At 40.7% G+C, this 17,328-nt stretch overlaps 1 protein-coding gene across 1 annotated transcript; it reads left to right on the top strand.

The window, feature by feature from the left end:
* The first annotated feature begins 368 nt into the window (after nucleotides 1-368).
* On the top strand, nucleotides 369-6,471 carry LOC116353994 (SLIT and NTRK-like protein 5). Its single transcript, XM_031792481.1, has 2 exons — nucleotides 369-1,045; nucleotides 2,832-6,471. The coding sequence occupies exon 2, from the start codon at nucleotides 2,889-2,891 to the stop codon at nucleotides 5,490-5,492; it is 2,604 nt and encodes an 867-aa protein (XP_031648341.1). The 5' UTR covers nucleotides 369-1,045; nucleotides 2,832-2,888; the 3' UTR covers nucleotides 5,493-6,471.
* Nucleotides 6,472-17,328: the final 10,857 nt, after the last annotated feature.

The following is a 17,328-nucleotide window of genomic DNA, read 5'->3' on the forward strand; positions in this document are numbered from 1 at the left end:
GCCATGTGGTCAGAGTATTTTTTCACTGGCAGCCCATTTCAGATATTTTGCACAATTATGGGCAACAGATCTGATCTGATTGGTCAAATTATTGACAATAAATATCATATCAAAATTGCTCTGTCTGTGTAAATGAGGCCGTTTTGTCTGGCAGTGTACAGTACACCCTCAAAAAAGCATGTTTCATCGCATTGTACTGCCCTCTATAGGCCTCCCTCACTCCTTCGAGCCCCCCCCCCCCCCCCCCCCCACCACCACAACAAATCCCATCTAAATATTGACAACATGCATGTTTTGCTCGTTATATACGTTGGGGATATTCATACATATTTCAGGATTCTTTCAGCCTCCAACGAATGGAAATTAATATTGACTTTACATATTGTGTATGCTGCGCCAGCCTTGATACACGTTCCACCAGTTGAAACATTGTCAGTACAAAAAACGCATAACTGATTGCACAGAGACATAAGGAGGACATCATATTATTTCGTCAGACAATGTTGAATTAAAGTCAACTATCTAAGATGCGCATACATATTCAGTCAAATTGTGCGGTCAACGCTGAGAATTTTGGGGGGGATCTTGGGTAGATCTATTCACAACGCAATACAAGCCGTACCACTCACAAGATACAAAGGGATTCGTGCCTTTCCACGGATTCACCGGCGCTTGTGCTACAGAGGGGAGATCTCGGTTGAAATGGATGTATCTGATGTTTTGCAGTTCGGTTTATTACCATTTTTCCCATATGTAAGTATTACTTTTCCTTGATTTCAATCCACAATGAGAGACCAAGATTCGCTGTGAGAAATACAAGAACCCGTTTTTTTTTGGTCGCGCTGATTGTCACGTTGCAGGCGTGAATGAGACAGTTTGTGCAATTCATGGCTGGTATGTGGAGCTAAAGACCGCCGTGGCTCTACTTTGAGGATTTTACAACGGGGAAAAGGAAGGAAAATCACAGATTCCACATTACCATGGGACAGGATGGTAAACAGCGGAAGGTAGTTGGAATGCTTTCGCATTGACAAGGTTCAACATGGTAAGGACAGCGGATTTTCTGTCTGAGATGCATGGCTCTATTGCTCATTTCAGGGGAAGCTATTGCTTGAGTAGGGGAGCTGTCCATGGTCCTGAAAATTATTTTCCCCCATACAGCTCTTTATCCACATACAGCAGTATTCAATTTGGTTGAATCTAAATTCAAAACGATTAAAAGGGTGGATTTGATTAAAGTGGCAATAATATGCATCCGAGTTTACTGGTCGATATAATAAATTGACATAAATTGCATAACTTTTTTGGGGGCTACTCAGTGTCCTTCAATGTGATGAATGAATGCGCAATTCATGAAATCATTGCAATGCCTCATATTCGTTCAGTGTAGGCCTATTTTGATCAAATTAATTATTGGTAAATGGCCTACATAGGCTACAGACTAACTAAATATGCAATGCAATACACTCTTCATCGGTATAAATCAAATGTCCTTTCGTTAAAAAAAGCATAGCCTATTAGCTTACCATAAACTCTATGATCATATTAGGATGACTACACCCACAACATCCGACCTCTAGGCCGATAGCGTTTTCTATTTTGTGGATTTTGTCATAGATATAACTTGTGTGTGTGTTTGTGTGTGTGTATGTGTGATTGTGTGAGTGGTGCGCGCGCGTTTGTGAGTGTGGGGGGGGGGGGGGGGGGGGGGCGAGTGAAAGGGAGGGAGAGATTATTTGAAGAAGAATGAAGAAATTCTTCAACTTCAACATATACCGGATGCGATATAAAACGTTTATTATAGTATGATTTATTCCACATCAAGAAGGAAATTGTGCATGACATTCAGCAATGCTTGCAAATCCGTTTTTGCTTTTAATCAACTTGGGTCTCTTTTTTTCGCCCGAGGGATGAAGGGCTGTGACTGTCCCTATGTAACAATCAGTATTTCTAACGCATGCATGATTGAGGATGAACACCTCCCATAATGACCACGACTAGCATATTTATCATTTATTAACAAATATCTCCTGATATCTGATGATAATGATTGATGCCCGGCGTTTTTTATACTATTTGCAAGTCGTCGGATATGCGGGGTGAGTAGAAGATTGGTCTTTCCATAGGGTTGCTCGTATACTATGTTTAAAATAGATCTTTAAATCTAAACTAACAATGGAATTTTGTTCCATTCCATTCATGAAATGTATGTTTTAATCCTGGGTCCCGTCGATTAAACGTAAACATTGTATCAAGATTAACTCTTTGCTGGAATCTTCGGGGAATATAATTTGAAATGGCAATGGATTCTGTATAAATGTCGCAGATGGCTAGTCGGTTTAGTTTGCAAGCCATTTGAATGCATCGTTAGCTTTCAAAATCCCTCAACTCCATCCTAAAGCAGCTATAATCAACCTGCTTGTTCTATTTTCAAAGAAACACATGCATAGGCTGTACTCTTTTCCATGACATTCACCAACATGCATTGCATGTCATCAATATTTCGCATGGGGAGTTATTTCCTTTTCGTGTTGAGATATGATGCTGTAGCTAAATACATAATAATGGAACTGTACTGAATGTGGCATTTTAGCTGCAACACATATTTTTGGCATAACTATATTGTGTTTGCAACTCTCTCCAGATTTCTGCTCTTTCTTTTGCACGTAAACCTCCAAATATGTATATGCATTTAGTTATCTAAAATGCTTTACAAAGTGTAGTATGTCTCTATCCACAAGTGTATAGCTCTTTGTAACCACTGCATGCAGGGATGTTTCGCTTAACACAAGATGTTCATTAAACAGACAATGCCTGCCTTTCTCTTCTAGATGACACCCCATACTGGCACCATACTTCAGTGAGCTGGGGCACCTTCTCCCTTGAAAATGCATATCTGGATACTGAAAATAATCCTTCTGATCGCAGCATCTCTGACTCTGGTCGAGATGTACGACAATTACGGGGAGATCTGTAGGAATCTATGTACATGCGAGGAGAAGGAAGGGATACTGACGGTAAGCTGTGAGAACAGAGGGATTGTCAGACTGACAGAAATAAGCCCGGTGCATTTTTCAATGTACCACCTTCTGCTGACAGGGAACCTCTTAAAGAAACTGTCCCTCAACGACTTTATCAACTACACTGGGGCGACCATATTGCATTTAGGCAACAATGCTATCGACGAAGTGGAAACGGGTGCTTTCAATGGACTCCAAGGATTAAAGAGATTGCACTTGAACAACAACAAGATAGACGTCCTAAGGGATGATACATTTGTCGGCCTGGAGAGTTTGGAATACCTTCAGATTGATTACAATTACATCACCAATATAGAGCCCAATGCCCTGAGTAAATTGCATCAGCTCACAGTTCTCATTTTGAATGACAATTTGCTCTCTGCTCTGCCTACCAACATTTTCCGGAATGTTCCCTTAACACATCTGGACCTCAGGGGCAACCGTTTGAAAATGTTTCCTTACATTGGGCTCCTGGAGCACATGGACAAAGTGGTGGAATTACAACTCGAGGAGAACCCGTGGAATTGCTCATGTGAGCTCATCGCCCTGAAAGCTTGGCTGGAGAGCATATCATACACAGCTTTAGTGGGGGAGGTGGTCTGTGAGACGCCGTTCAGGCTCCATGGCAGAGACCTGGACGAGGTCTCCAAACAGGAGCTGTGCCCTCGTCGAGCAATCTCTGAATATGAAATGCGCCCCCCTCCCCCACTCAGCACCAATGGATATTTCCAAACCACTCCAGCTTCGGTGACGGCCTCAGCCACCTCATCGAATGCTTTCAAGGCATCGTCAAGGCCTACCAAGGGCACCCGTCAATCAAACCGAACCAGGTCAAAGCCCACCTCCCGGATTCCGGCTAACCCTTACAACTATGGCCCCATCATTGCTTATCAGACCAAATCTCCTGTGCCTTTGGACTGTCCCACCACCTGTACGTGTAATCTGCAGATTGCTGATCTTGGACTAAATGTCAACTGCCAGGAGAGAAAGATTGAGAACATATCTGACCTGAAGCCCAAGCCATACAATCCCAAAAAAATGTACCTCACGGGGAATTACATTCCTGTGGTACGCAGATCGGATTTCTTGGAGGCTACCGGATTGGATTTGCTTCACCTAGGAAACAATAGGATATCCCTCATCCAAGACAGAGCTTTTGGGGATTTAACCAACCTGCGTAGGCTGTATTTAAATGGTAATCTAATCGACAGGCTTACAGCAGAGATGTTTTTTGGCCTGCAGAGTTTGCAGTATCTCTACTTAGAATACAACAAAATCCAAGAGATTGTAGGGGGCACTTTCCGGTTTGTGCCAAACCTTCAGCTGCTTTTCCTCAACAATAACCTTCTGAAAACCTTACCAGGGGGAATCTTTACTGGGCTGTCCCTCTCTAGACTTAATCTCCGCAGTAACCATTTCCAAAACCTGCCTGTAAGCGGTGTGTTAGATCAGTTAAAATTGCTGTTGCAGATAGATCTGATTGAGAACCCGTGGGATTGCTCGTGTGACGTCGTCGGCATGAAGATATGGCTCGAGCAGCTCAGTGCAGGCACCGTTGTTAATGAGGTTAAATGCGAGACCCCCAAACGGCACAGCGGGATTGACATGCGTTCCATTCAGTCTGAACAGCTGTGTCCAGATTACTCTGACGTAGTCGTCTCAACAGTGCCCCCCTCTGACGAGCCTCTGCCGGACAGAGCCACCACCACAGAGACCTACCAGAGATCTAACCCCACTAGCAGCGTCGTCCCTCTCTCTGTTCTCATCCTCAGCCTGCTGCTCGTGTTCATCATGTCCGTCTTTGTGGCGGCGGGGCTGTTTGTGGTCGTGGTGAAAAAGCGCAAAAAGTCCCAGAGCGACCGCACCAGCACCAACAACTCTGACGTGAGCTCGTTTAACTTGCAGTACAGCCTTTACAGTAACAACCGAACCGTCCCCAAAGTCAAAGCCCCCGCAGGACACGTGTATGAGTACATCCCTCACCCTATGGGCCACATGTGCAAAAATCCCATTTACAGGTCCAGGGAAGGCAACACAGTCGAGGATTACCGTGACCTCCATGAATTGAAGGTGACTTATAGAAGTGATGTGGATGAGGAGAGGAACAGCAACATGAGGAGTCCCACTTATAGCGTGAGCACTATTGAGCCTCGCGAGGACCCCTCCCCTGCACAGAATGCTGAGCACTTCTTCAGGGGCATCATAGAGGCGGACAACCAATCCCCCTCCGGTAACAGTCTAGAATACAAGTACACTGGCCCTGTCTCGTACACGTACAACCCAAACTTTGATGTTAGACGCCAGTTCTTACACCCAGAGAGGATACGAGAAACAGTGCTTTATGGCACAGCGCCAAGTACTGTTTATGTGGAGCCCAACAGAAATGAATATTTGGAACTAAAAGCGAAACTTCAAGTCGAGCCAGACTACCTCGAAGTTCTTGAGAAACAGACCACTTTCAGTCAGTTTTGAGCAACAGATTTATCCATATATGAAGGATTTCCCCCCTTAAAAGTACTGGCTCAATATTGAGGGTGCCTTGGCACGACACATCAACAAAATAAGCATTAAACGGGGTGTGCCAAACTCTATTATTCTTATTTCTTAATTACATGACATTGCAGGAACTGAAAGTCTCTCTCTGAACATAACTGGACGAACACACAAGTTGTTCTACTTAACTGGTGATTTAGAATCTATTTTTATATGGTGAAGATTGACTACACATATATGTAAGTGTACAGGTAACCTTACCCGACCACATTTTCAGGAATATAACCATACATATATTGTGAATCACAAAAAAATGTTTATAAATCACCTTCTGACGAAAGAACACTGTACGGCAGTGTCTCCATCAAACTGCGCAGGACAATTCTCTGCTTTTAGTCTGTAAGTAAGTATTTATTGGAGTACTCTGCCATGTGTTTTCCAAACTTTTGATTCTTCATCAATACTACCTGTGTCATAATTCCAGGATCCTCTGTAAACCTTTATGTTTTGTAGTTCCATATCATTTACTGTAGCTCGGCATTGTAAAAGTGGCTTTTTGAACTTTTAATTTTTAAAGGTGGCACACCCCCAATGTTAAAGAAAGACTGCGTCATTTAATGACGAAGACAAAAAGGTGTCCTTGTATGCTTTCTGCACTTTTTTGGAATTGTAAGGCAAGTGGGCCTTTTAAACAGCTATCATTAGGATGATTACTATTAAAAATGAATACGTGCGTTCATTCTTAATATGTATTCTTGGTATGTTATCAAATTCATGAATAATAATTGAAGTAATAATTATGTTGTGTAATACTGATCTTTTAATGTAACACCTATTTTTATACAAGCATTCGCAATTCTCTTTCCCGCATCAATTTCATTTGTTTAAATTGCTTTGCACTTATTGCACTATATTGACCAAAATATGTTAATGTCATCAATAAATATGATGTCAGGTTCATATACGTTCTTGTGGGGTAAATTAAAGGCAATCGTTAGATACTTCACAGAGGCAGTTGCATGTAACGTGCCAGTCAAGAGAAGATGGTCTTTCAACGAGGTTTTGATCAATATGCCTCAATCAATGATCCTGTGTGGGTGCCCTCATAATCATAGTGGTTCCAACTGTAAGCATCACCATTTGTGCTGATCATCTTCTGATAGGGTTAAAAACACTTTACATCACAGGCACCAAAAAATACATATGAAAGTGTTCCTTTCAAGACTCCGGGGCCCTATTCCAGAAGGGGTGCACGTGAGCCTTTTTATAGCGGCCCAAAATGAAGGCAGCATTTTAGAGAATAGAAGGGCCCGAAACTCAGTGTATCTGTCGATATGTCATGGCCGTCACAAGAGATGATTCATAGCCAAGTGTTCACAGGCTAACGGTAGAGGCCCTGTCATGGGCTGAACCGATGTAACCTAGGCTGTTGACAGTTTTGGGGTAAATTATGTGCCAGTGTAACTCATTTGGGAAGTGACACAAAATCTAAACATTTTACTTCCGGCACCCTCAGCAAAAGCTGCATGTTGCTGTGTGTGTGTTATTAGCCAATACTGAGAATCTGACCTAGTTGCTTTACTCCTGAGCTGCAGTTGCTTGGGAAAAAATATATTTCAGGTGTGAATCAAATTATGGTGTTAGTATAGGGACGCGTGTTCGGTGTTCATGTGTAAGTGCGCAATTGTGTGTCTTTACACTGACATGTGCCTCTTTGTGATTTCATAATATACCCATCTCATTTGTTAAGTGAACCTGGTGATGGGGGGGTTTCATGCTCCTATTTTCAAGCCAGAAGCCAGCCCAAATGTTGCCATGACCCTGAGCAGGGTAGCCGAATCCTGGCTAATGGATGAATGAATTAGCCATGTCTCACTGCAGGAGGTTGACGTGAGAGCCTCTAACCTGACAAATAATGCTTTTAATAAGCCAATGGGGTCCTCTGTGGGACTCCATGTGGAACGGCACAATGGTTTACTTCGCCTCCCTGGATTCGTTCACTTAGCTCATTTGGAGGGGCCAAAGGAGGGAACATCTCTGCTGTAAACCTGTTGTGCTGCAGTGCAGGGCCGAGAGGACATGCGAGGAGGACGCTCTGCCACAGCGTCATGATGATGTGAGAAATTGAGTTCAAGGAGATTTGGGTAATTGAGAAGGCAGAGATGAGATCTGACAGGCACCAATGAGTCTGATGATTGCTTTAATCATGATAGTTAATGGAATTCCTCCAGGCATGTAAAAGCGCTCAAATGTTCATCAACACATTAAGATATCTTGTCCCTCACCTCTGTAATTACAGATCTACGTTTTTTTTGGGGGGGGGGGGGGGGGGGGGGGGTTATTCTCACCGATTGTAATGAATGTTTTTTTATTGTATTATTTGAGTCAATATGTCTGATACTATTTCTCATTTTGCAAACAGGCTCACGATGCGAGGACATGTGTTTTTAACCTGATTTGTCACCTTTCAATGGTTTTCATGGGTATCCAGAGAGAAACTAGAACCTACTATTCAAAGCAAGGGTAACTCCTAATTTCCATTTGACATTTTGACCTTCGACATAATGCAATTTAGAGAACATTTAGTGTGATCAACAAAGCAGCCTATTTCTCAAGTATCTGTGGTAAAGATACTTGTTGATGTTGTCTGATGCTAATTCACCCGTCTCCCCAATCTATAGTTATAGTATAATATGGTAATGAAATATGTTATAACAGTATACTGGAAAAGGACAGTAATAAAAGCATGTAAGTATACTCCACATTCCTGTGGTACTGAGAGGTTGAGCTGAGCTCCTGCTCGTACAACTTCCTGTTAAACATGACCTGGTGATTGTTCCTCTCCGCAGGGATAAAACCAAATAAATCAAATGTGCCGTATCAACAAAAATCTATTCTGTTAGATAGTGAAAAGTGTGTGCTGAAAGCCAGCAAGGGCCCTGGATTACTAAGAAACGGCAACAACAGTTTTCAAAATGGATGCTATTTTTGTCTGTCATCGCATAACCTTGTGTTTGTGTGTGTGTGTGTGTGTTCGAGAGAGTGTGAGAGTTGTGTATGTGCATAGAAGCTCAGTGACAGTGTTTGTATGTTTGGGAGGGAGGGGGAGAGAGTATGTGACTGTGTATGTGTGTGTGTGTCAGTGCCTCTTTCCTGTCTCCCTGTTTCCAAGCATGCTCCCACTGGGTCGCCCGGTTGTGCTTATTAGGCTTGCGTTTTGTTTGTTTGGTTATAGTGCTGCAGCCGTTGATCAGAAGCTGCAGCAACCCTGTCGTTTGATAAATGGCAACCATAGCATTACTGACTCCCCAGCCTCGTGATGTCTGGCTAAAAAAACAACAGGTTGATGTATTGCTTCCTTGAGTGTGTCAAGTCATTTAACTGTAGCCCTTGCCCTAGCTCTGTGCGTCATTGTCTCTGAGTGGGAGGAAAGGAATGCATAAATGGTACATCCAATGATGCAGCATACTGTAGCCGCAGTTATTTTGTCTCGAATGTTAGGACTGTACTTGGTGATATTGTTAGTTGACTTGAGAGCTGTTGACAGCCGTAGACATGCGAGAAGGTGCTGCTAAATTGATGTCAATGTGGCAACGGATTACGGTTTATTTTGTTTGGTGTGCTGACTGGATAGGCTGTCATTTATTTTCCTTGAAACCATGCAGGATCACACACACACACGGTCACGGTCTCACACACACACACACACACACACACACACACACACACACACACACACACACACACACACACACACGCATGCACACACACACACACACGCGTACACCTGCACGCACGCAAGCACACACACACACACACACACACGCACACACACATACTCACGCGTACAACTGCACGCACGCACGCAAGCACACACACACACATAACTGTGTATTGAAGATGGATTTTAGCAGAAGCTCAATATGTGACAATGTGATTTCATGCAAGACTCATGACCATAATATGGAGATTGTTTACCCTCACAGGGACAGACTTTAAAAATGAAATTGCATATTTTGCTGCTATGTATGGGTGGAAATAGCCTATTGTCGTTGCCAAGATTAGAATTCTTAGGCCATACTGATGAGCTGGTATAAGGGAGCTGTGTGTGTGTCATAAGGACGTGTGTGTGTGTGTTTATGCACTTCTGTGTGTGTTTTTCTGTGTGTGTTTGCTCATCAGGGTTTTTGTGTGGTTATGTGCCTGTGCTGTGTGTACAGTAGATAGTCTTTAATTGGAGTCTGATTTCCTCTAAAATTCCACCCATGTGATGTTTTTTTCTCTGTTCTCTATGGCTTTCATACACATTGAGGAGCATAATTCAGAAGCAGGCCTGATAAAGGAATTAGACTAGGCGCTTGGAGATTGACCTGATAATGAAATGGTGGGAGGTAGTAAACGAATTTCCCATTTTTGTGAGACAGACATTTTAATGTGGATCTCGAAATTGACTCTGGAATAGAGAATTTAAATGTTTTTTAAACAAACACATTTGATTAATCCAGGCTACAACGAGTACGTTTAAAGGCACTGTGAATACTCATATTCACATAATAGTTCAATAAAACATTTACATGCTCTGATTTCCCTAATAATCCTGTTTAAATGGACACATCTGAAATCAGGCTACCTGATGGGACTTTGATAAATGCTATAAAATCGTCAATCAAGATAAACGTTCTACCACAGCGACCATGTCACTTTTGGAAGCCTGAGTATGTGATTTTTTCCCCCCCGAACTCACTCCAATTGCACAAAAGAGGGAGGCTAGCACTGCTGGTGCTAGCACATGCACAGATCAAATAAACCGCTGGAACTACGATTATGGTGTTTGCATGTCCTCATAAATCTAAAGGTTTCTAAAGAAGTCCAGCGTTTGCTTACTTCGATTATGACCTGACTAAAGCCATAATCGGCCTTCTGCCATAATCCATTTAATCAGTTTGAATTATTAATGTGTATGTAAACATACTAAATGTTGATGTCTGGGTAAATCATTGTGAACGGACTATAACGAGGAAAGAAGAAAAAAAGTGTCTCTCTCCTCCTCCGTGGAATGAATCGTGTGACAGTTAGCACCCATTTGGACAATAGAGAGGGCAGAGTTGGCACTCTGTGGGTGTGCTTGTTAAAAATGGAACCTGTGGAGGATCTCTCAACAGGACCGATGCAGCATCTACGTCAGCTTAGCTCCTTGTGCTTTCCTCCCATCAGTCGTATGCTACAGCATGTGCGTCAGCCTACGTCCTCCAGTCCTAAGGAATCCAATAGTTGTATTCCACATGCCGATAAAGTGCTCTGACTAGCAAGTTGTAAAGGGGTTCTTGAGTTGTTGCTTCGCTCCCCAGGCGAGTGTTCCACGTGATCACATGATAGAAAGTGGACTATGCTATCGTCATCGCCCTTTGTTGTCCATGTCCCGGGTGGGTTGTTGGAGATCACTCGTTTCTGGCCAGTGTCTATTCCCATTGGGTGGAGCATCATGGACATATGGTGTTTGACAGAGCATAGTATAAGACCTACACTCCTAGCGAAAAGGGCTCCTAAAGGGTTCTTTGCAGAGGGATAGGGTTCTACCAAGAACCATTTTGATCTGAAGAACTCTTTTTGGAAGATGGGGGTTCTTTGTAAGTAAAAGAGTTCTACCTAGAACCTTTTTCATCCTAACAGCTAGTTTTGGAAGAAAGGGTTCTTTGATGATTCGACAAGCAAGAAGAGTTCAACAAAGAACCCTTCTGAATCTGAGTAATCTTTTTTTCTTTCAATTGTTTTCTTTCTGTTAAACAGTGCCTGAGCATGACTGTTTATCTCCGTTTTTTAACTAACATTAGGAATGATAGTAATCTGAAAATTAAAAATTTGTGTGAGAATGTTTTATACTGTACCTATATTGGATTATGTGTGCATGTGATATGTGCAACGATTCCCTTAATCATTGTACGTATACAGTGCTCACATAGTTGAAATCTTTGCCATGATTTCTGTCTTTCAAATGAGTATTTTCTGTGATTTTATTGAGCGGAGAGTGGAAGAATAGATAGGGGGAAAGAGTGAACCAGCAGTGTATCGTATGGTACAGAGCAAATTGGCCAGTTTTACCTAGTGTTGATTTGTCACTGTAATATTTCTAGTTCAGGAGTTAAATTAACTTAACACTCAGTGGTGTAAAAGAACATCAGTATTGATGTTAATGACCAGAGTTAAGTGTGATTGTGTCATTTCTACTCTGTTTAGAGTAAAACACTCAAAACCATGCCCAGCATTATCATATTTCCCAGCATGCTTTATTGCAGGTTGATTTTTCAATTTCTTTTTTTAGATCTGTGTTTTTTGCATTTACATTGATTAGTTGATTAATGGAAATGCTACACAAAGATAAACTTACCCAATCTGTTAGTACTGTAGTTGGACTTATTGCACGTTACAGAGATAGTTGTTCCAGATAAATAACATACATTTTTCAAAACTAATACAATCTGTTAGGAGTTGGAATTATTGCACCCATTACTGAGATTGTTGTTCCATTTTAGATGATTTAGCTACTTTAATTTCTCAATCTTCCCTACCGTGGCAGTCATTCTGAATGCAGGTTACAATGATTGGCTGGATTCCAATCGGAATTACACATCACTTTCCAAGCAAATATAATTTCACTTGCAGGCCTGATGTGGCCTGTAAACCAGGAGTTTTCTAACATCACTGTGTTAAGGGTATAACTCCGCCCCCCAAAAATACACATTGTGATGTATGTTATGTATTGTCATAAAGGGTTTAATTTTAAAGGTTAATAAGGCTGGTGTGACCATTCATAGAGGGTTCTAGGAAGAACCGTTGAAAAGATAAAAGGATTATCGGTAGAACCCTTGATGTGGGTTACCTCAATCACCTCAACCACTGCATTCCCCAGCACATTGACTCAGTACCAGTACTCCTTGTATTGAGCCGCATTATTGTTATTTATTCTATTACTATTTCTTTTTTTGTGCACATTTTCAGACTTTTTAATTCTGCATTGGTGGGAAAGGGTTCATAAGTAAGCATTTCACGGTAAAGTCGGCACATGACAAATAGAATTTGATTTGATTAGAGCGTTCTAGCAAGAACCTTTTGATGGTAAATGGGATGTTGGTAGAATCATTTATAGAGGGTTCTAGGTAGAACCATTTGTAGGGGCTCTATGAAGAACCCTACATAGAGGGTTGTATGTTGCACCCTTTGCGAAGTGTTCTACCTAGCCCCAAAAAGGGTTCCATTATGAGGACAAACCAAAGAACCCTCTACTTAGCACCTTTTCTTTTTTAGAAAGAGTGTATACCTACAAACTATGAAGCCGGTTTTTACATTGATGTCGCTAAAATCACTTTTTGCACCTCCGATGGATACAAAAGGCACACAATGCCAAGCAAATTTGGTAGGAATCAGATTTTTTCTATTTTTAAATCCTGTCTTTTGAAGTTGTATGGGTGAAACATATTATGGTATCCCTGTTGACAACACCATCTATCAAAGTAATGTATTACAGTACATCTAATATAGTGTTAATTCTGTTACAAGAAATTAGGACCAAATAACATCCTGAGAAATTCTCAGCTCTTTGCATGGTGTGGGTGCTAATAGGAACATATTATAAATGTGTGAGGTGTCTAGGGAGACAGTGGTGTTAAGTTTGATAAAAATATCTATCTCGTGAAATTGAGATCGACAATGTGATTGCAACGCTATAATAGCTCTGTCCCGATGTGTTAATGTTGCAGAAAGGGCTCAATGTGATTAGTTGGGTGAATAAGAAATGATAATGCCAATAAGCTATGAAGTGACTACATTAAACATTTTAAAACAATTGATGACCCAATGTTAAGTATAACAGATTCATAAATGCTGATATCAGCATAGCATGTACCTGTATGCATGTTCAAATGCTTCTATGCAATATTAAATGTGGCTTTATATAGCTTAACGGTTATTACACTGTAGAGTGAAATAGAAACATTTAAAGGGGCAATCTGCAGGCAATCAATAAAAAAATACATAATAACAATGATATGTACCCATTCAATCATGAATAATATAACTTTTAAATGCCTCATGAGCTTAATTCAACTTTCATAGTGCATCAGAACCCAAAAGATACGCTTATTTTACTCCTATGCTTGTGAACAAGGTAAATGTAAACAACCACCATATACCACCAAAACATGGTTAAAAATATCATTTTGATATCATGGATGGTCAGTCCTTAGCTCTGTCTATGAATTTGAGAGTGGTTAGATTTCTCCAGCCCAATCCCTCAGCTTTTTACCTAAACGGTGGTGGGGAATGTACTTTGTTAATGTTTCAACTGATGATTGATGCTTTAAGTAATAGTAGTGGGGTTTATTTCATCATATACAGTAAAATGTATTCATGACAAATATTACCATGTACAAGTAGAGGCTTCTCTACTCTGAATATGGCCTGAGCACAACTTCTTCCAAGATCTTTAGCAGAGAAATATACAATGAATTGAAGCAACAATGACTCTCTCTCTCTCTAAAATGTCTTCCAGTATGACAGCTGGCAATCACATTTCATACTTACTACCAAGTGTTAAACGGGAAGTCTTTCTGAGACTGTCTGTCAGCACGGGTGCTATGCGAACCTCTCACCCTAATCCATTCCTAGAGTCCCCAGACAGAGTATGTGGCATAGTGAAAATCAGCATATTTTGGTACCATTTGGTTCTTTTTTGTGATTATATAGTATATGTCATGCTTACGTAAATTACTCTAGAGGCCCTATTTAATCCATCCTGGTAACCAGGTCTCTGCGGTGAAAATGCATTGTTTTTTGCGCTGCAAAAATGCTCAGATAGTTTTATGTATACCCAAGGTTTTGCACTGCAATTATGCTCATATTGGTTTTGATTGCGTTGTAGCTGATGTAACAGATTGGGCTGCTCTGAAACAGTAACAAATATAAGATGTATCTCAGTTCTCTCTCTTTATGGAAATAAGGTAGTTGAATCCCCTGAAACCTGGTTACTAGTTTTGATTGCATATGACCCTGTTGTGTCGTAAATGCTCAAGGTAATATAGAAAACAGTATGACTACATATGGATTGTTGTAATACACAATTATTTACTTGTGTAGCTGCAACCTGGTCTCAGAGCATTTTGTATTATTCTGTACGTAAATCCGAAACACTGGTATAGTACTCATTTAGTATGGTATGTGTTAATTTGTGGATTCTCATCACCCATTACGTATGATGTTACAAATAACAATTTGTATTTATTTATTTGTCACATACACATGGTTAGCAGATGTTAATGCGAGTGTAGCGAAATGCTTATTTTATGTTACGAATTAGCAAAACGTACAATATGTTACAAAGTTTCTAAACGTATGATCTGTTACAAATTCTAGCAAGGTGGCTAACATAGCTAGCTGGCTAACATTAGCTAGCATTAGCTAGGATAGGGTCATGGTTAGGGGTCATGGTTAGGGGTTAGGATTAAGTTTAGGACTTAGAAGGTTTAAGGTTAAGGTTAGGGGAAGGGTTAGGGTTAGGGTTAGCTAACATGTTATGTAGTTGCAAAGTAGCTAAAGATTTGTAATCTAAGTTGTTAAAAGTTGATAATTAGCTAAAGTTGTCCGTGATGAGATTCGAACTCGCAAACTTTGGGTTTATACGCCTATCCATCCACCCACCTCGACCAACCACATTACTTAAATTTTTGCCTTAAGTAGCCATTTTACTTTTGTAACAATACCAAATGTAACATATCATACTAATTTGAGTGTTCTGGATTTACATTTACTATATTATGTGTAGTCTATGAGACTAGGCTGGTACCTCTGCCAAATTCACAAATTGCTCCAATCCTATTGGATTACATTTAGACAATTTAAAGAGTGTTTAAACATTGTTTGGACGAAAGCACACATTGGAATTAGTCGTCATTTTAACATCATAAAACCTATTCAGTACATGAATGTATGTTACCTGTTTTTTATTAACTTCCTTGGCAATTTATGATCATTCATGTGAAGCAGTAGCGGACTAAGCTCCACTCCAGGCTTTGTGGAATCTAGCTCTGACTCAATTGATTCACCCAATGTCAATACTTTAAAAAATGAAACGCCTACCTTGTACCTATGTTTGTCTTTTATAGTTGTGTGCCTCTCTTTATTTGCCAAAATCTATAATTTTTCAATAAACGTTAATCAAATACAACAACAGACTGTTTCCTTGTTGAATTTAAATTGGCACTTGAAATGTGCGCTGAGTTGCCATTTAAGAGCAACAGCAATGACCAAACAGTTGGTGGTTGTATTTGATTAACGTTTATTGATAAAGTATGGATTTCAGGAAACAAAGAAAGCCACACAACTAGAGAGGACAAACATAGGTACAGTACATGGCAGGCATTTTATAATATATAGATATTTTTTTAAGTACTGAACTTGGGCGAACCGTTGTAGTCGGAGATAGGTTCCACAAAGCCTGCTCTCTGCTCTCCGTTGGTGGAGTCATCAGAATCTTCCTTCACAATGGGGTGGAGTTTAATCTGCTAGTTAAACAGTAACATGAGGAACATGATCCAATTACTGTCTTGGTAGAAGTATAATGCATTACTTTTTTGTTCTAAGTATTAGCTAACAACATGAAAAAATGGGGAGGTAATGGTGTGATGATTGCAACTCATTTCTCTCCACCTGTTATAGTATTGTTATATAACACACCTTACCTTTAGTGGATGGTATAATTCAAAGAGAGTAGGCTATTTATCAAGGTCCAGCAAATATCTTAGATTATTGAAGTATGTTGTTACCCTCATATTGTCAACATCTATTGTCAACCAGATCTCACGGTTTTACCAAGTTGACTTCAGATTCTGCAGACATTTCTGCACCTTTCTCCAAACGTCACATTTCGAAGCTGCTCAAAACATCACGCGGCAAAGTGTTTTTCACACTCTGGGTTGCTCCTCCTGCTCAGCATTGTTCCGTTTCTCCAAACGTCAAACTTCAAAGTGTTTTGAAGTTAAGGATTATGGTTTGCCATAGAGCTAAAACATTATGTTCAGGCATGAATGGGATGGGAGTCATGAGATTACGCCCATCCGCCACCCCCGTCCACATCACCCTAGCGAAACCCAAGCCTACCTGATGGTAATAGCGCTCACTGTTGCCCCTAATAGCCAGTTTGAAGGTATTACCCAAAGACAATCTTGAACAATCTCCCTGCTATTGTAGCTATGATATTCAAAACATTACATTTTGTTAGAAGAACGCCTTGAAACATTGAGTGCCAGATTTAAATATGAATACTGACAGACTTAATGTTTTACCTTTCTTAATGCTTGTGTTACGTGACACAAACGTGATTATAATTGGTAAGGTATTTAAATGGTGTTCATTTCAGAGCCATACCACTCTTACATGTTCTAACTTATTAACTTCTTGGTCTACTTCTTCAATGAAAGAAAGTCATAAAGCCGTGTAGAGCGTCATCCCTCAATCATCTAGCGATTGATGAGAAATTATTCAGCCTGTGATGAACGTGAGGAGGAGATAAGTGATGCTAGGAATGTGAGACGGGGGCATCTGTGAGCGGCTGATGATGGAGGACCAAAGGTGACACAGCAGCTGCATTTAAATAGTCTTGATTCCTTTCCTTTCCATTCCCCATTACCCTGTCCTTTCATGGCCATTGGTTGATCTACGGAGGCTTGGACGGGCTTGATGCGGGTAACAGCTGCATTGTCAAAGGTTATGAAAAGGAAAGGAGACAAGGAAAATAGAGGCTATTTGAGAGTGGTATCATCTGTAG

This window comes from Oncorhynchus kisutch, linkage group LG16 (genome assembly GCF_002021735.2).
Source record: "Oncorhynchus kisutch isolate 150728-3 linkage group LG16, Okis_V2, whole genome shotgun sequence".
NCBI lineage: Eukaryota > Metazoa > Chordata > Actinopteri > Salmoniformes > Salmonidae > Oncorhynchus > Oncorhynchus kisutch.

Excerpts from the sequence above, each read along its gene's own strand:
- LOC116353994 (XM_031792481.1), top strand. The coding sequence starts at position 2,889 with ATGCATATCTGGATACTGAAAATAATCCTTCTGATCGCAGCATCTCTG.